This window comes from Pan troglodytes, chromosome 16 (assembly GCF_028858775.2).
Source record: "Pan troglodytes isolate AG18354 chromosome 16, NHGRI_mPanTro3-v2.0_pri, whole genome shotgun sequence".
Taxonomy (NCBI): Eukaryota; Metazoa; Chordata; class Mammalia; order Primates; family Hominidae; genus Pan; species Pan troglodytes.
Genome location: NC_072414.2, coordinates 92,122,749 through 92,139,007, shown reverse-complemented (window position 1 = coordinate 92,139,007; position 16,259 = coordinate 92,122,749). Strand labels below are relative to the sequence as shown.

At 48.4% G+C, this 16,259-nt stretch overlaps 1 protein-coding gene across 4 annotated transcripts in view; it reads left to right on the top strand.

The window, feature by feature from the left end:
- The window catches only part of ADAMTS17 (ADAM metallopeptidase with thrombospondin type 1 motif 17), a 385,247-nt gene that overhangs the window by 77,642 nt on the left and 291,346 nt on the right, over positions 1–16,259 (top strand). For all 4 annotated transcript variants that reach the window (XM_024349376.3, XM_054667215.2, XM_024349375.3 and 1 more), the window contains exons 5-7: positions 1,118–1,201; positions 1,917–2,074; positions 9,481–9,524. In XM_024349376.3, coding sequence (XP_024205144.2) covers positions 1,118–1,201; positions 1,917–2,074; positions 9,481–9,524 — 286 coding nt within the window. The remainder of the gene's footprint in view (positions 1–1,117; positions 1,202–1,916; positions 2,075–9,480; positions 9,525–16,259) is intronic.

Below are 16,259 nucleotides of genomic sequence, written 5' to 3'. Positions count from 1 at the left end.
TTCCAGGTTTTCCTTCTCTTCCTTTTGAATCACTTTCCTGTGACTGCTTGATGTTGAGGTCCTTACAATTAAGTTCTGCAACAAGACATGCAAAATTGAGAAAGATAGGTCCTTTTCTGTTATTGCAATTTATTTCAGTGACAAACTTTGGTTACAATGGGACTTGAGGGAATAAAGAAGGAATGTGGACCTTTTGGCTGGACAGGGCTGAGTTTGAATCAAGCCATTGTGACTGGCTGTGGGTCTCACGCAGGTGGCTTTACCTCGATGAACTGGTTTCTGTGTTTCCCAGCTGAGAGTAGTGGAGATGCCAGCCTTGGTGGGGTGTGGCAAGGGTTAGCAATGACACAGGCTGGCGTTCAGCAGCAGGCATCTGTCTCCCCCAGCCCCTTCATGAAGGTCGCCTTAAACCCCAAGCATGAAAGCCCACAATGGAAGTTTTCAGCCTTCTGCCCCTTCTTTTCTTCAAAACCACCTTTTGTATGTGTGTTTTTTTTTTAACCAACTATATCCAGCTTAGCTTTATCTATATACATAAGCATACTGTATATGTATGTTTGCACACGTGTGTATGATTCTACAGGTTTCTCTTATATACATTTTTCTTTTGGCAAATCCATTTTTAAGGACATTTTTGTCTTTCCTGGACAACCTTTTAAATAAAATCTGGGTTATGTTTCTCACATATGTATTTTTTGTTCCAATAAGACTTGATGTATGGACACTGACATTTGAATTTCACATAATTATTCTTTAGTTTTTTTTTTTTTAGTACTGGAAGAGTACAACCTATATTTTTAATATTGATTTTTAAATTTGTTATGAATGGAATTTGTATTTTAGAACAATTTTAGATGTACAGAAAAATTGATCAGTTAGTACAGAGAGCTGCCATACATAGTTTCCCCATTATGAGCCTCTCATATTAGAATGGCATGTTTCTTGTAATTAATGCACCAATACTGATACAGTGTTATAAACTAAAGTCTACACTTTATTTCTATTTCCTTATTTTTACATAATCTCTTTTCTGTGTCCCAAGTTCCCATCTAGGATACTACTGTATTTTTAAAACTTTTTATCTTTATATCTTTATTTCTTTTTTCTGTCTTGATAGGTATACAATATGTTTCAGCACCAGAGCCTGGGGATTAAAATTAACATTCAAGTGACCAAGCTTGTCCTGCTACAACAACGTCCTGTAAGTCCCCACAGGCACCTTTCAAGCATGCAGAAAATGTGGCTGGGCTGGAGCTTCCCAATTGCTGTTGAATGCTAAGCCGGGCTCCAGGGAGTTGCTAGTCTCCGTCACTCTCTGTGGCTTTGCCAGTGTGAGAGGAAAGCCGGCATCAGTACTGGAAGCATGGTGTGAGGGTGGGCTGTTGAGAATCTCAGGGAACCCTAAGCAGTGAGCCCACACACATCCACCTCTCCCGGAGGGTCTCGGATGGAGTCTCTAGGATAGTGCAAAGCTTGATGGCAAGGTCTCTGGCATTGTGGCTTCCCTTCTGAAACTACATTAGAGCTTCGACCCCAGTTTGGGTTCACGGCAGCATCATTTTCTGGTCTTTCAATGGAGCGCCTTCCCACATGCTGATGTTACCTGCCGAGTCAAGCCATCACCATGAGACTGAGGGAGCATCGCTTGGTTTGGGATACTGTTCTGTTTGCAGAAAAGAAGATGCTTTTTTAAAAACAACATAGTCTTCACTTGCACCTATATATAAGGCCCCTGATGGTCTCTCTGGATCTATGCCACGTACCCACTAGCATCAGGCTTTTCTTCGAGGGCAGTGAGTCATCAAATGATGTCTCAGTGAGTGACTGCCTCCACCTTAACGTCCTTGTCATAGTCTGGATATAAACTCTGGCCCCCCAGGCGTTTGTGTCTCTAACTGTCCTCTGACTTTTTTTAGGCTAAGTTGTCCATTGGGCACCATGGTGAGCGGTCCCTGGAGAGCTTCTGTCACTGGCAGAACGAGGAGTATGGAGGAGCGCGATACCTCGGCAATAACCAGGTTCCCGGCGGGAAGGACGACCCGCCCCTGGTGGATGCTGCTGTGTTTGTGACCAGGTAAGATGGGATTTGGCCTGTAGCTGACATGTGAGAGGGAAAAGATGTTTCCCTTCAGAGAGGAAATAGGCATGTTGTTAGGAATTCAGGCTTGGAAATCAGACCTTGGGCCACCTGTCTGGGTTTTGGTTTCCTCATTAGTAAGTGGGGGTTAACGGTGGTATCCACCTCTGAGGTAGGTACGATGCCTGGGCATGTAGCTGTGTCCCTCTTTGTCCCTCCTCCATTGTCACATGGCATTCTCCCTGCCTGTGACTCTGTCCAGACTTCCCTCTTCCTATAAATATAACAGTCGTGGGATTTGGGCTCACCTTACTCCAGTGTGACTACATCTTACCTTGATTCTACCTGCAGTGACCCTTTTTCCACATAGGGTCACATTCACAGGTACTGAGGGTCAGGACTTGGACATTTCTTTTTTGGGGGATACAACTGTTGTATGTCATTGATGTCGATGTGGCTATATCATTTTTTTCTTATGTTTTCAACCCTCTTTGAGAACACTGATTTTTCTTTGGTTGCTTTACTTTAATAACTTAAACAAAATGTGTTACATGTTCATACCAAAACTCTCCCTTTATAAAATACACAGAAATATTCCTTAATAACTTAATCCATTAGATTAAAAATACCAGCTTTTTATTAGAGTTGCTAAGAATATGTCAACTTTGAATTTTAATGACTTTTTTTAATTTAAAGAAACTACTTCCCAAATTGCGTGCTTGCTTTTCCAACTCTGTGAATTTGGAAGTAAAGTTGTGGAAGGGAGAACTTTATCGTATCTTTAGCTTGGGGACAGTTTGTTTCTCCACAAAAAGGTTTTTTGTTTTGTTTTGTTTTGTTTTTTTTTTTTTTTTTTTTTTTGAGATGGAGTCTCCTCTGTTGCCCAGGCTCAAGTGCAGTATGACGCAATCCTGGCTCACTGCAACCTCTGCGTCCTGGGTTCAAGTGATTCTCCTGCCTCAGCCTCCTGAGTAGCTGGGATTACAGGTGTGTGCTACCACACCTGGCTAATTGTTGTATTTTTAATAGAGATGGGGTTTCACCACATTGGCCAGGCTGGTCTGGAACCCCTGACCTCAGGTAATCTGCCCGCCTTGGCCTCCCAAAATGCTAGGATTACAGGTGTGAGCCACCACGCCTGGCCATCCACAAAGAGTTAAATCTCACTTAACATTTGGTTTTGAGTCAAGAAAGGTTTTTGGTTGCATTTCTCAGGCCATGTGCTGCAAACTCTGAGCCCCATGACGTCTCAGTCATCTGGGGAAGTTCTGTGACCCCAGCCCCAGACACCGGATGGTGCAGCTTTCGTTCCTTTCAAAAATCCCAGAATAAGCCGGGAGCGATGGCTCATGCCTGTAATCCCAGCACTTTGGGAGGCTGAGGCGGGCGGATCACCTGAGGTCAGGAGTTCGAGACCAGCTTGGCCAACATTATGAAACCCCATCTCTACTAAAAATACAAAAATTAGCTGGGCGTGGTGGTGCACACTTGTAATCCCAGCTACTTGGGAGGCTGAGGCAGGAGAATTTTTTGAACCGGGGAGGCAGAGGTTACAGTGAACTGAGATCATGCCATTGCACTCCAGCCTGGGTGACAAGAGTGAAACTCTGTCTCAAAAGAAAAACAAAAACAAAAACAAAAATCCTAGAATAGACACAATGCCACCACCCATTGCCAAATGGATGCCTGCTCACTCTTGTGGATGGTTCGTCGATTGCCAGCCCTGAGTATGCTTTGTTACACATTTCACAGTGTGCTTTGTAGCGTGCCAATCCCTTAGGAGAACACTTGCTGCTTCAACAGGATATGATTAAATATATAATCCATATATAAGCTCTATCATAGACAATCAGTTATTGAAGAGACATTTTAGAAAAAGTCTGTCTAATAATTCTGATTGTCTATGACATGGCTGATGTAGTAGCAGGCACCAGGGACCAAGGGATGAACATGACCTGGCTCATGCTTTTGACCTGGACTTGCCCACTCCAGTGAGCACTGGGAGCCTCCAGGCACCACCTTCCCCAAGAGCAGTGGCTGCCCACACTCACTGGCCAGAGGCCGCTGTTGCTCAAGGCACTTTGCAATGGCATTTGGGAACTGTGAGGCTTTCTGTAGAATACCCTGGGTGCCGCAGCATTCAGGTTAAGGGTACCATGATTTGAGAGTGGATTCGATTAGGGAGCAAGCAAGAGTCCTTGGGAACCGTGTCTGTGCATGATCATAAGTAAATGGAGCTGATTTTCCAAATGGTAATTATATTTGGTCTGAAAGACTTTCCTAGAGAGGAACTCTAAACAACGTCATCTGTGGAATATGCAGCTAAACTCCCAGGTTTCTACTTTGAGAAGAGTTTTCATAAATACTATGGAAAATCTATAGTTTCTGGTGTTTTGCTAAGAAATAATTAATGGCTTATGGTAATTTTCCCTACATTGGAAAAAGTTTTCTCTCTTTCCTGCTGTTTCCTTTTCATTGAGTGCAGAAAGCACTTGTAAGTGGTCTGCATTTGGGGATAAATAGCATTTTTTTTCCAGAGGCAATAAATGTCACCAAGATGACTGTTGACAGGACGTCTGTATTAGCCCTTTTACAAGGAGACATCAGCAGTCATGACGCACCCTCAATGCAAAGATGCTATGAGTTAGACTTTCTTTTCATTTTTCACCCTCCTAACTTACCACAAAGGAAATATTTTCTGTAAAAATCTTCTTTTCTATACCTCAAACTTTTTACAATGGCTACTGTAAAACAAAATGATACGGTTTTGCTGTGTCCCCACCCAAATCTCATCTTGAATTCCCACATGTTGTGGGAGGGACCTGGTGGGAGGTAATTGAATCGTGGGGGCAGGTCTTTCTTGTGCTGTTCTCGGGATCGTGAAGAAGTCTCACAAGATCTGATTATATAAGGGGGTGTTTCCCTACACAAGCTCTCTTCCCCTGCCTGCTGCCATGTGAGACGTGCCTTTCGCCTTCCACCGTGATTGTGAGGCCTCCCCAGCCACGTGGAACTATAAGTCCATTAAACCTCTTTCTTCTGTAAATTGCGCAGTCTTGAGTATATCTTTATCAGTGGTGTGAAAATGGACTAATACACAAAACAATGGGAAATAACAAGTGTTGGAAGACTGTGGAGAAATTTGAACTCTTTTGTGCACCATTGATGGGAATGTAAAATGGTACAGCCACAGTAGAAAACCAGATGATGGTACCTCAAAAACTCAAAACTAGAGTTACCACGTGATCCCACTTCTGAACCCAGAAGAACTGAAATTCAAGATAATTGAAAGCAGAGACTCTGATATTTGAACACTCATGTTCACAGCAACATTATTCATGACAGCCAAGAGGTGGGAGTGACCTATATGTCCATTGATGGATGAATGGGTAAACAGATATGCTGTATATGTACAAGGGAATATTACTCAGCCTTAAAAAGGAAGGAGATTGTGACACGTGCTACAACATGGATGAACCTCAAGGACAAATACTGCATGATTGCACTTACGTGAGGTACCTATAGTAGTCAGATTCGTAGAGATAAATAATGGTGGTTGCCAGAGGCTGGGGAGAAGGGAGAATGGGGAGTTATTATTTCATGGGTACAGAGTTTCGGTGTGGGGTGATGGAAAGGTTTTGGAGGTGGATAGCGGTGATGGTTGCATGACAGTGAATTTAGTTAACATTACTGAGCTTTACACTCAATGGTTAAGATAGTAAATTTTATGTTCATGTATTAGCACAATAAAAAAATTCGTAGTAAAAATGTTCTGTTCTAACTAAACACATAGGAGAGGGATCCTAATTGCATGGGAGTGGTTCTGGATGAGGATGCTGGGGGCATGGGCAATGTCCTCATCCAGGTACAGAGAAAACAAGGTTTTGTCAGCCGCAGGCTGCTGGGCTCTGGATGAAGGATGCATTTGGCGTCTTGCATAGCTGTTAGCTGTTGCCAGCCCGGGAGCCTGAGCTTTCTTCTGCATTTTGGGCTGACGCCTTGAAGCTACATGAGCAATCACGGTCCCTCTCACCTGCTGCTGTGGAGCTGCTGGACTGAACAGATCAGTGCACGTCCCGTCTTCTGGGTCCTCGCAGATGTTAAATTGAAGATCTCCTTGAAGGACGGGGGAGGCTGCACTGGAGTCGGGCAGGAAGCTGAGTTGGCCAGGAAGCCTTGTATAATAACTAGAGGTAGAGAGCTGCAATTCCCTAGGTTGGGATAATAATGGGCTGATGTTTTCACAGGGAGATTGGGTGCGAGGCAGCTGCTGCCCTGGAGAAACTGTCCTTTCCTCCCACCGTAACCCGAGCTGAGGCTGCACGGGCCTGGCTGCGCTCAGGGGCCAGCTTCCAGGTCCTGAGCCAGGACGGGCCAACGCGAGAATTTCCTCCCGTTTAAGGTTCTTTTTTCACCTTCTGGGCTGTGGTCAAGCCGGACAGTGTATTCTCCAAGACGTTCCCTGACAAACAGGTGGCTAGATGGCTGCCGTGGAGGACGTGAGCATGACATGTCTAGCAGGAGCTGCTGAGCCAGAAGCGGTTGAAGCTGGGTTTTCTGCAGCTGTGTCTGGGACTTGGAAGAACCCCTGAGTGGACTGGGCCTGGGGTCACACGGAGCCCACACAGAAGCCAGGGCTTAGGGGGCTTCAGCACCTGGGAGGGCTTCACCTTGGGCTCCACATCTGACTCAGAAAGCCGAGAACGCAGAGAACTCCTTCCTGAAGTCGAGAACTCCTCCTCGAGCCTGGGCCTGTGCTCCGGGTGAGAGTGCGTGGGAGACGCCACAGCAGACACAGCCGGCCTGAAGCTGCACCACCAGGATCCCTCTGGCCAGACCTTCCCCTCCAGCATAATACCATCTAACTCCTCGGGGCACCCTTCCCTTCACCTTCTGCCAGGGGACCCTCTTGCCAGGCTTTGCGCATGGTGAAGCCTCAGCAAGTATCCACGGAACTTGGTGTTACGCTCCCAGGCTTCCCACGCTCGTGAGGCCGTGGCTGCTGGGTAGCTTGCAGGGCCCCTTGAAAGGGTCTGGAAACGTCAGTCAACTAATAAAAGAATTTATTAAGTCCCAACTGTATGCCTGGCTGTGAGTTACGCACAGAATCAGCTGTGTAACTTGTGGTGCCCCATGCAAAATGAAAATATGGACCCCGCGACAGCAGAGTGTTAGCCCAGGGCATGGGTCAGACACCCACAAAGCCAGCCCTGTCATGCAGATCCAAGTCAGCCTCGAGGAATGCACCTTGGGGTTTCAATGCATGTAGGCGCTGGGAGCCAAGTCTAGCCCTCTTTTCATTCCTGAAGTGAATCCTACAGTCCCTGCCTGGGGGTTTGACATGAGTTGGCAGTGGGATGACATAAAAAGTGAGTGCCCCTGATAATGAATGGAACAGAGCCAGGTTCCCTGGAGATAAAGCAGCCCCTGCAGGCAGGTGGCTTGCTTCTTCTCTTCTGAGAAAGGACCTTGAACAGGAAGGATGGAGATTCAGATTCGGCTGACCTTTTCAAGACAGGCCTCTAACTGAGTGTGGCTCTCCCTCCCTGAGCTGAACACACCCCTTCCTCCAGTGAAGCAGTGGGTGGTACCTCGGGGTCTGTCATTTGAGACTGCCTGTTTCCCCCCAGGGCAGCCATTGGATGGGAGAACGCGGGGAGGTGGAGTCCTCCTCAGCCAACAGGGCTGGCTCTCCCCAAAATGGCGCCTGCCTTGGCCTTGGCCTGGGGCTTCACTTCTCTTCTGTCAGACTGAGGCCTTGGTCCCTTTCTCCCTTTGCCCAGCTTAGACGATGGGGCAAAGCTTTAAATATGTCCGGTTCACAACTCTGAGAAACCCTGGAGCAAGGTCCTGGGCCAGCTGTGTGTGTGTGTGTGTGCGTCTGTGTGTGTCTCTGTGTGTGTGTGTGTGTGTCTATGTGTGTCTTTGTGTGTGTGTGTGTCTGTGTCTGTGTGTGTGTGTGTGTGTGTTGCTCAAAACACGAGAATTGGGAAGGGTGCTGAATGTTGGGCTGGGGCTAGGTAGGTATGGGGCCAGTGAGCACACCTATGGCTCTAATTTTATTTGCTTTCCCCTCTGCCAGTGCTGCTTCTATCGCCTATTGCTTCATCTTCTAAAAGGGAGTCTGATGGAAAAATCAAGTCACTAGGCCTTTTCATCTCTTTATGATATTCCTTCTCCATTTCCCTGAAGGTTACCTTGGTTTTGGAGTGAGGTTATGAAAAGTGTGGATCTCAAGCGTTCTTTGGGCCCTGAGAGAAGTTGGGCGTGGGGCCTGGGAGGGGCCGTGTCTGGGCCAGTTTGTGGCTCCTCAGCCGGCTGAGTCCTGCCCCAGCCAACCCTCTGTGGTTGATCCCTGACCATGGGAACTTATAAAGAAGCATAGGAATGATCCAGTATTAGAAAAGAAGAGCCTAGACCCCTGGTTTCCCCACAGCAGGCCAGATGAACCCCTTGTACTTGCAGAACCAGGGCTGGACCAGGTTTCAAGCATCTTTGCTGTCTCACTGGTCCACAGATACCACCCACCCAGGGGATCCTGGGGAGCTTTAAGGAATACAGTTTTTTTCCTTCAACTTTTAAGTTCTGGGGCACATGTGCAGGATGTGCAGGTTCATTACATAGGTAAACATGTGCCATGGTGGTTTGTAGCACAGATCAACCCGTCTCCTAGGTATTAAGCCCGGCATCTGTGAGCTATTCTTCCTCATGCTGTCCCTCTCCTTCACCCCCCCTCCCCCGGCTGGCCCTGGTGTGTGTTGTTCCCCACCATGTGTCCGTGTGTTCTCATCGTTCAGCTGCCACTTACAAGTGAGAACATGTGGTGTTTGCTTTTCTGTTTCTGCGTTAGTTTGCTGAGGATAATAGGCTCCAGCTCCATCCATGTCCCTGCAAAGAACATGATCTCATTCCTTTTTATGGCTGCGTAGTAGAGGAATACAGTTTTTAGAAATGACTTTTTGTTGTCTTCTCGTGAAAGCAATACATGGTCATTACAGCATCAAAAACCAGTTGCTGCCCAAATAGAGTAGCTTGGGGAAGTAGAGTAGCTTGGGGAGGCCACTGCAGTTGGATGCTATTGTCTGAGAATTGTCTCTGATCAGTGACTTGGCAAACATCTTCCAAAACATTTTCAGCTGCTGAAAGGAGTCCTTCCAGCAACTGTTATGTATAGAATAGTTCATCTGTAAAAGAAGGTTCTCGTGTGGGGTAAGTGGACCTACCCCGGGAAATGTGGATGGATTACTGTTGCCAAACGCTGCTGTTTGTTATCATTCGCTGTGGCCTGTGTCCACTGGAAAAATAACATTGCAGGATGACTACTTGAGGTTAATTCACAGTGTTTTCTTCTCCCATTCTTGGGGATACTGCATATACCTGACGATGGCTTTTTTATTTTTTAGGACAGATTTCTGTGTACACAAAGATGAACCGTGTGACACTGTTGGTAAGTTTAGAGTTGAAATAATAATCTAAGGGGCTGATACACCCTGGGAGAATCTGGAGACTTCCTGGTCACAGTGGAGGAGCTGTCCTCAAACAAGCACTGCACATTCTGTTGCCTTCCTTCCTGTAAGTTGGTCTTTGACTTTCCTTTTTTTATTTTCCTGAAATGTTTTGAAGTTATTGATGGCAGAAGGCATCTAGATGAGGGGTCATTAAGGAAGCTATGAAGAGTGACACCAAGGGGAAAAGCCACCAGGCCGTTCCAAGGGGTCTGCAGTTGGGGGTGCATTTGGCTCTGAGCATTTTGGTCACCCAGGCAGGAGAGGCAGCCTGCTAAGTTACACAGTTGTGGTCATGAGATGGAAGCTTAGCAGTTTGTTCTCATGCATGCACATGACCTTTATTGAGCTTTACCCTAAGAGGTGAAGTGTGACTGTAGATTATAAGACATGCAATCTCTTCCACCTGCCTTGGTGCCAGGCCACTTGCTTTTTAGTGACTAAAGACAGCACTGAAAGGGGCGTGCAGTGCTGAGAAAACACCCTTCTTCACCTTCCCCTCCTCCTCTCCCTTTCCCTCCCTCATCTTCCCTTCCCCTCCCTCATCTTCCCTTCCCCCTCTACCTTCCCCTCCCTTATCTTCCCCTCCCCCTCTACCTTCCCCTCCCCCTCCACCTTCCCCTCCCCCTCCACCTTCCCCTCCCCCTCTACCTTCCCCTCCCCCTCTACCTTCCCCTCCCCCTTTACCTTCCCCTCCCCCTCCACCTTCCCCTCCCCCTCTACCTTCCCCTCCCTTATCTTCCCCTCCCCCTCTACCTTCCCCTCCCCCTCCACCTTCCCCTCCCCCTCCACCTTCCCCTCCCCCTCTACCTTCCCCTCCCCCTCTACCTTCCCCTCCCCCTCTACCTTCCCCTCCCCCTCCACCTTCCCCTCCCCCTCTACCTTCCCCTCCCCCTCTACCTTCCCCTCCCCCTCTACCTTCCCCTCCCCCTTTACCTTCCCCTCCCCCCTACCTTCCGCTCCTCCACCTTCCCCTCCCCCTCTACCTTCCCCTCCCCCTCCACCTTCCCCTCCCCCTCTACCTTCCCCTCCCCCTCTACCTTCCCCTCCCCCTTTACCTTCCCCTCCCCCCTACCTTCCGCTCCTCCACCTTCCCCTCCCCCTCTACCTTCCCCTCCCCCTCCACCTTCCCCTCCCCCTCTACCTTCCCCTCCCCCTTTACCTTCCCCTCCCCCTACCTTCCGCTCCTCCACCTTCCCCTCCCCCTCTACCTTCCCCTCCCCCTTTACCTTCCCCTCCCCCTCTACCTTCCCCTCCCTTATCTTCCCCTCCCCCTCCACCTTCCCCTCCCCCTCCACCTTCCCCTCCCCCTCTACCTTCCCCTCCCCCTCTACCTTCCCCTCCCCCTCTACCTTCCCATCCCCCTTTACCTTCCCCTCCCCCTTTACCTTCCCCTCCCCCCTACCTTCCGCTCCTCCACCTTCCCCTCCCCCTCTACCTTCCCCTCCCCCTCCACCTTCCCCTCCCCCTCCACCTTCCCCTCCCCCTCCACCTTCCCCTCCCCCTCCACCTTCCCCTCCCCCTCCACCTTCCCCTCCCCCTCCACCTTCCCCTCCCCCTCCACCTTCCCCTCCCCCTCTACCTTCCCCTCCCCCTCTACCTTCCCCTCCCCCTCTACCTTCCCCTCCCCCTCTACCTTCCCCTCCCCCTTTACCTTCCCCTCCCCCCTACCTTCCCCTCCTTCACCTTCCCCTTCACCTGCCATTTTCCTTTCTCTCCCGTCCTCAGTTATGTCTGGTTTGCTCTTCAGTTCTCATGGATTTCAAATGGAAACCATTCTTTGAGTGTAGGCACACAGTGTTTGGTTAATACAGGCACAATGCCAAGGGTGTTTCCAGTTTTCCCTGCCATAACGCAAACCTTTGTTCATCGGGAGGCTGAAATATAGTATTGCATTGCCGGAATCAAAATTGTGAATCGTGTATGTTTAGAATTGTAGTAAAACCGAAGAAAACGGTATAGGTGTGAAAAATATATAATGTTATGAAATTCACATGTTGAAAACCTGGGCTTCTGGTGGAGCCCCAGCAGTGGGTAGCCCCGAGCCTTTGTTCTGGCTCTGCCACGTGCCAGCTGGGTGGCCTTGGATGTGTCTCCACTCTGGTTTCTTAATCCATCAAATGATCACTTTGGGTTAGGTGACTCACAAGACCCTTCAAAATCTAATATGATGATAGCTACCATTCATGTCACATTTTAGAGTTTACAAAATGATTTTTAATATATTACACTTCATCGGTCCTCTAACCAGATCTGAGAGCGAGATGTCAAGAAGCAACCAGCCAACTCCTCCTGCTTTGTTATTTGGGGGCTGTCTCCATGAGGGAATTGCTAGGCAAAGGCCGTGTGAAGTATGCTTCCCTGGAGTGCTGGCTGACACAGGCCCAGGTCAGGTTGGGGCCATGGATACTTGTACCGGCTGACCTCTGTCTGTCAACAGGGCTGCCAGGCATGTGCTGTTTCTAGGAGTGGCTGCTCTTTCCTGGGGTTCACAGGTCAGGCTTGGCCACAGTACCCATGTCCGGGGCGCCTCTGCTCCGTGCTCCTCCTGCTTCCTGGCTTGCCCCCGTGGAGACATAATCTCTCAATCGTGTGGCCTTTGCCTGTACTTCTCCCCTGGCAGCCCCTGAGCAAAACAGAGCCCAGCTCTGGCCTCCAGGCTGTGTGTCCTTCAGCACCTGGCACTGGATTGAGAGACTTGGTCACTCCTGTTGGTTGGTTGATTAAATGAAGAACTGAATGAATGAATGAATGAATGAATGCAGGTGAAGGGACTCCAATGCCAGTGTTCATTAAAACAGTGTATCCAGTGGTGTGGTTTTCTTCCATAGGATTTACAGCTAGCTTTCCGTTTCTTTTGAATATATAAAAGCTTTCTCTTTTGATGGGAATATGCCATTAATTGTGATTATATCCTGTGTTCAGGCCCCTCGTGAAGAGCAGGCAGCTGCTTCGAATCAAGCATCTTCTCCTTTCCTAAGCCACATCATCATACCACTTTTTATTGGTTTGCTCGGGCGCCATAACAAAATGCCACACAAACTGAGTGGCTTTAACAACAGAAATGTGTTGTCTCACAGATCCGGAGGCTGGAAGTCCTAGATCCAGGTGTCGGCAGACTTTGCCTCTCCTGAGGGCCTCTCCTCTGGGCCGTAGCTGGCTGCCTTCTCCTGTGTCCTCTTGTGGCCTTTCCTCTGTGTGCGCACCTGCCTGTTCTCTCTCCTCCTTATAAAGGACGCCAGTCATACTGGCCTAGAGCCCCCACTCTGTGACCTCACATAACCTTAATTAGCTTTTTTTGTTGTTGAGATAGAGTCTCGCTCTGTCGCCTAGGCTGGAGTGCAGTGGCACGATCTCGGCTCACTGCAACCTCTGCCTCCCGGGTTCACGCCATTCTCCTGCCTCAGCCTCCTGAGTAGCTGGGACTACAGGTGCCTGCCACCACGCCTGGCTAATTTTTTGTATTTTTAGTAGAGATGGGTTTTCACCATGTTAGCCAGGATGGTCTCGATCTGCTGATCTCATGATCCATCCGCCTCGGCCTCCCACAGTGCTGGGATTACAGGCATGAGCCACTGCGCCCGGCCAACCTTAATTAGCTTTTTAAAGGTCCTCTCTCTACCTATAGTCACATTGGGAGTTAGGGTTTCTACATAAGAATTTTGTGGGGACACAAGTCAATCCATAGCACCGCTCATTTGATACTTTGTCACATGTTACTAGGGAGCATCTTATGTCCTCATATCCCCTCCCAGGTGCATGCATCTCACTTCCTTAACAAGAAAGTCTTTTAATGGTCGGGACTGGGTGGAGTCACTGTTCTTCACGTGACAGCTGGTTAGCTGAGGGCAGAACCAGCCTATCTCCTGATCCCCAGTACGTGTTCTTTCTAATACCTCAGTGATTTTCAGCTTCTCCAAGGGAGCTGATGCGTTTTTTTCTTTTTTAAAAAAATTAAACGTATATGGTGTTTTATTAGTATATGTTTCTCTTAATGTGTCATATTTTGCTTGTACAGATGATTAAGCCAGTCAGAACAATGGGATGATTCGATGAACAGAAAAATGTAAAAACTGGGGTTATGGCAGTGGTATATTGATCTCAGCATCCAATTTATTTATGGACTTTAAAATATTTTTATTTTGAGTAATTATACAGTCATGATCATTGCCAAAAGAGTACAGAGAGGTCTGTTGTACCTATCACCCAGCTTTGTCCAGTGGTAACATCTGACATAACTGCAGTACCCTCTCATAACCAGGAGATGGGTGGACCCGATAGAGTGAACTAGACTACAGCTCTTAATCAGGCTTCACTGGTTTCTGCATGCACTCATTTGTTGGTATGCTTTTGTATAAAGTTCTGTGACATCTTATTACATGGGCAGCTTTGTCCATCCACCATGACAATCAGGAACAGAAGTCCACGGCGGCTGAGATGCCCCCTCGGACTGCCTCTTGAGAGCCACTCCCTGCCACCCTCCCCTTCCCTAACCACTGGCACCCATTTATCTGTATTCCATCTTTATGATTTTCTCATCCCAATATCAGTTTATTTTTCAAATTTTGTTTTGATTGCGCAGAATGGAAAAATAATCTGAGTCATGTAGATGCATGCTTGCCAATGCTAAGAGATTTTCAACAGCTGCCTTGAAACCTCAGGGTCCAGCTCGAGCGTGAGATGCTGTGTCTTGAGTTCTGTAGGAAAGGAGCTGTCTGGTAGCTCGAGATAACTAGGAAAGCTTTGGGTTGCCAGTGTTGTGTAATTTGGTATATGACAGCGTTTTTTTGTTGTTGTTTTGATTAGGGTGCAGCTCACATATATGTAAAGAGGGCAAAACTTGATGGATTTTTAATTTATGCTTATACTCATCTTTTTTGGCTCAATCTGGTATTTATTGAAATCATTTTAAAGCAATATCTTGAGTTCTGTTTTAAATCGTGCTTTTTTATACTGTGGTAAAATACACATAACATTTGCCACCAGAAGCATTTTTAAGTGTGCAATTCAGTGGCATCCAGTACCTCCACACAGCTGTGTGGTCCCATGCCTCTACTCTTGAAACCATAACTCAGATTGAGGTGAAGAAGGCAATCAGCCCTCCAGTTCCTTATGGCCTAACCCCCACCCTCAGTAGTCCCCCCAGGGTAACCTGTTATTGTTAAGTGTTTTAATGAGTGTTTTTAAAATAGTTTAAAGTAGATTTCAGATCTCAGTTTGAATGAAGCATTGGAATAAACTCTGAGGCGCTGCGAGGTTTGGGGCTTCCGTAAAAATACTCTCCTCTGCATCAGCCCATTTGTCTCCACTGCCCAGTCTACATTTCTGATTGTGAGGAATGAGCCAAGGGCACCTACCGGAAGGGGGCTGCCGCCAGGCTGGGAGACTGGCTTGGAACACAGGCAGCACCTGGGGGAGCTCCGGAAGTGGGGAGGCCACTGACATCACATAGAAGTTAGTGGCAAGGCCTGTCTGGTCCATGTGCCACCACGGCTGGGGAGTGACCTCCATCTCCCCCCAACAGCCCAGGGTCCTGTGGTCTGCCCCTCCCCACCCCACCTGCACTGGAGTGAGGGAGATTCTGGCCTTTGGGCTTCCATAGGAGAGGCAACAGCACCTCCCACGAAGAATGCATGTTGAGGGTAAAGCTTCCCAAAGGGGATCACTGTGCTTTACCCAGGCGGGAGGATGAATGCCAGACAGCCCAAGATGACCAATGCCCACTGCACCCTTCAGATCTTTCGGTGAAGATTGAAACACAAGGCTTGCATCTCTAGGCTTCACAGGGGTGCTAGTGATGTAGGCAAAGTTGGCGTTTCCAAGGCCCTGATTCTCCTGAGCCCTGCAGTGCAGAGGCCTCACCACACTCCTCTATACTGGGTGGATTTGAGTGGGCAGATGAATGGGCATGCTTTCAAAAAGTCACACCAGGTCCAGGCGTGGTGGCTCACGCCTGTAATCCCATCACTTTGGGAGGCCGAGGTGGGCGGATCACGTGAGGTCAAGAATTTGAGACCAGCCTGATCAACATGGTGAAACTCTGTCTCTACTAAAAATACAAAAATTAACCAGGCGTGGTGGCGGGCACCTGTAATGCCAGCTACTCAGGAGGCTGCGACAGGACAATCATTAGAACCTGGGAAGTGGAGGTTGCAGTGAGCCGAGATCGCACCACTGCACTCCAGCCTGGGCAACAGAGTGAGACTGTCTCAAAAAAAAAAAAAAAAAATTAACACCAGAAGGACCCTTCCTCCTTCCCTCCTGGCACCGATATGGGCTTCTTAGGCTTCGCTGGAATGGGAAGGATAGCAAGGATGACCCCCTTGGGAATTCTGATCTCCACGTTGGAGGAAGTCACTGTAAGGCAGGAGGATCTGGAACAAGCCACCATCCCCTCACTGAGTGGCCCCCACTCTGCACATGTCAGACCTTCTCTTTGTGGGGTGTGCACATTTCCTCTGTTGAATTCTTCATCCAGAGCTGTCTGTTTTCCAGCCACTGTTGTGACATAGGTGCTGTCCTGGGTGAGAAGAGGGAGGTGACAAGATGGGGACTTGGCAGAGGTGAGGTCGTGCCTGCCCTTTGCGTTCCTCTTCCAGATGCATACCCTCTGGGCCTCTCTCTGGCAGTGGCTGAAGACAGCAGCCGCTTCTCTCCAAGCCTGGCTGGCTAGGCAG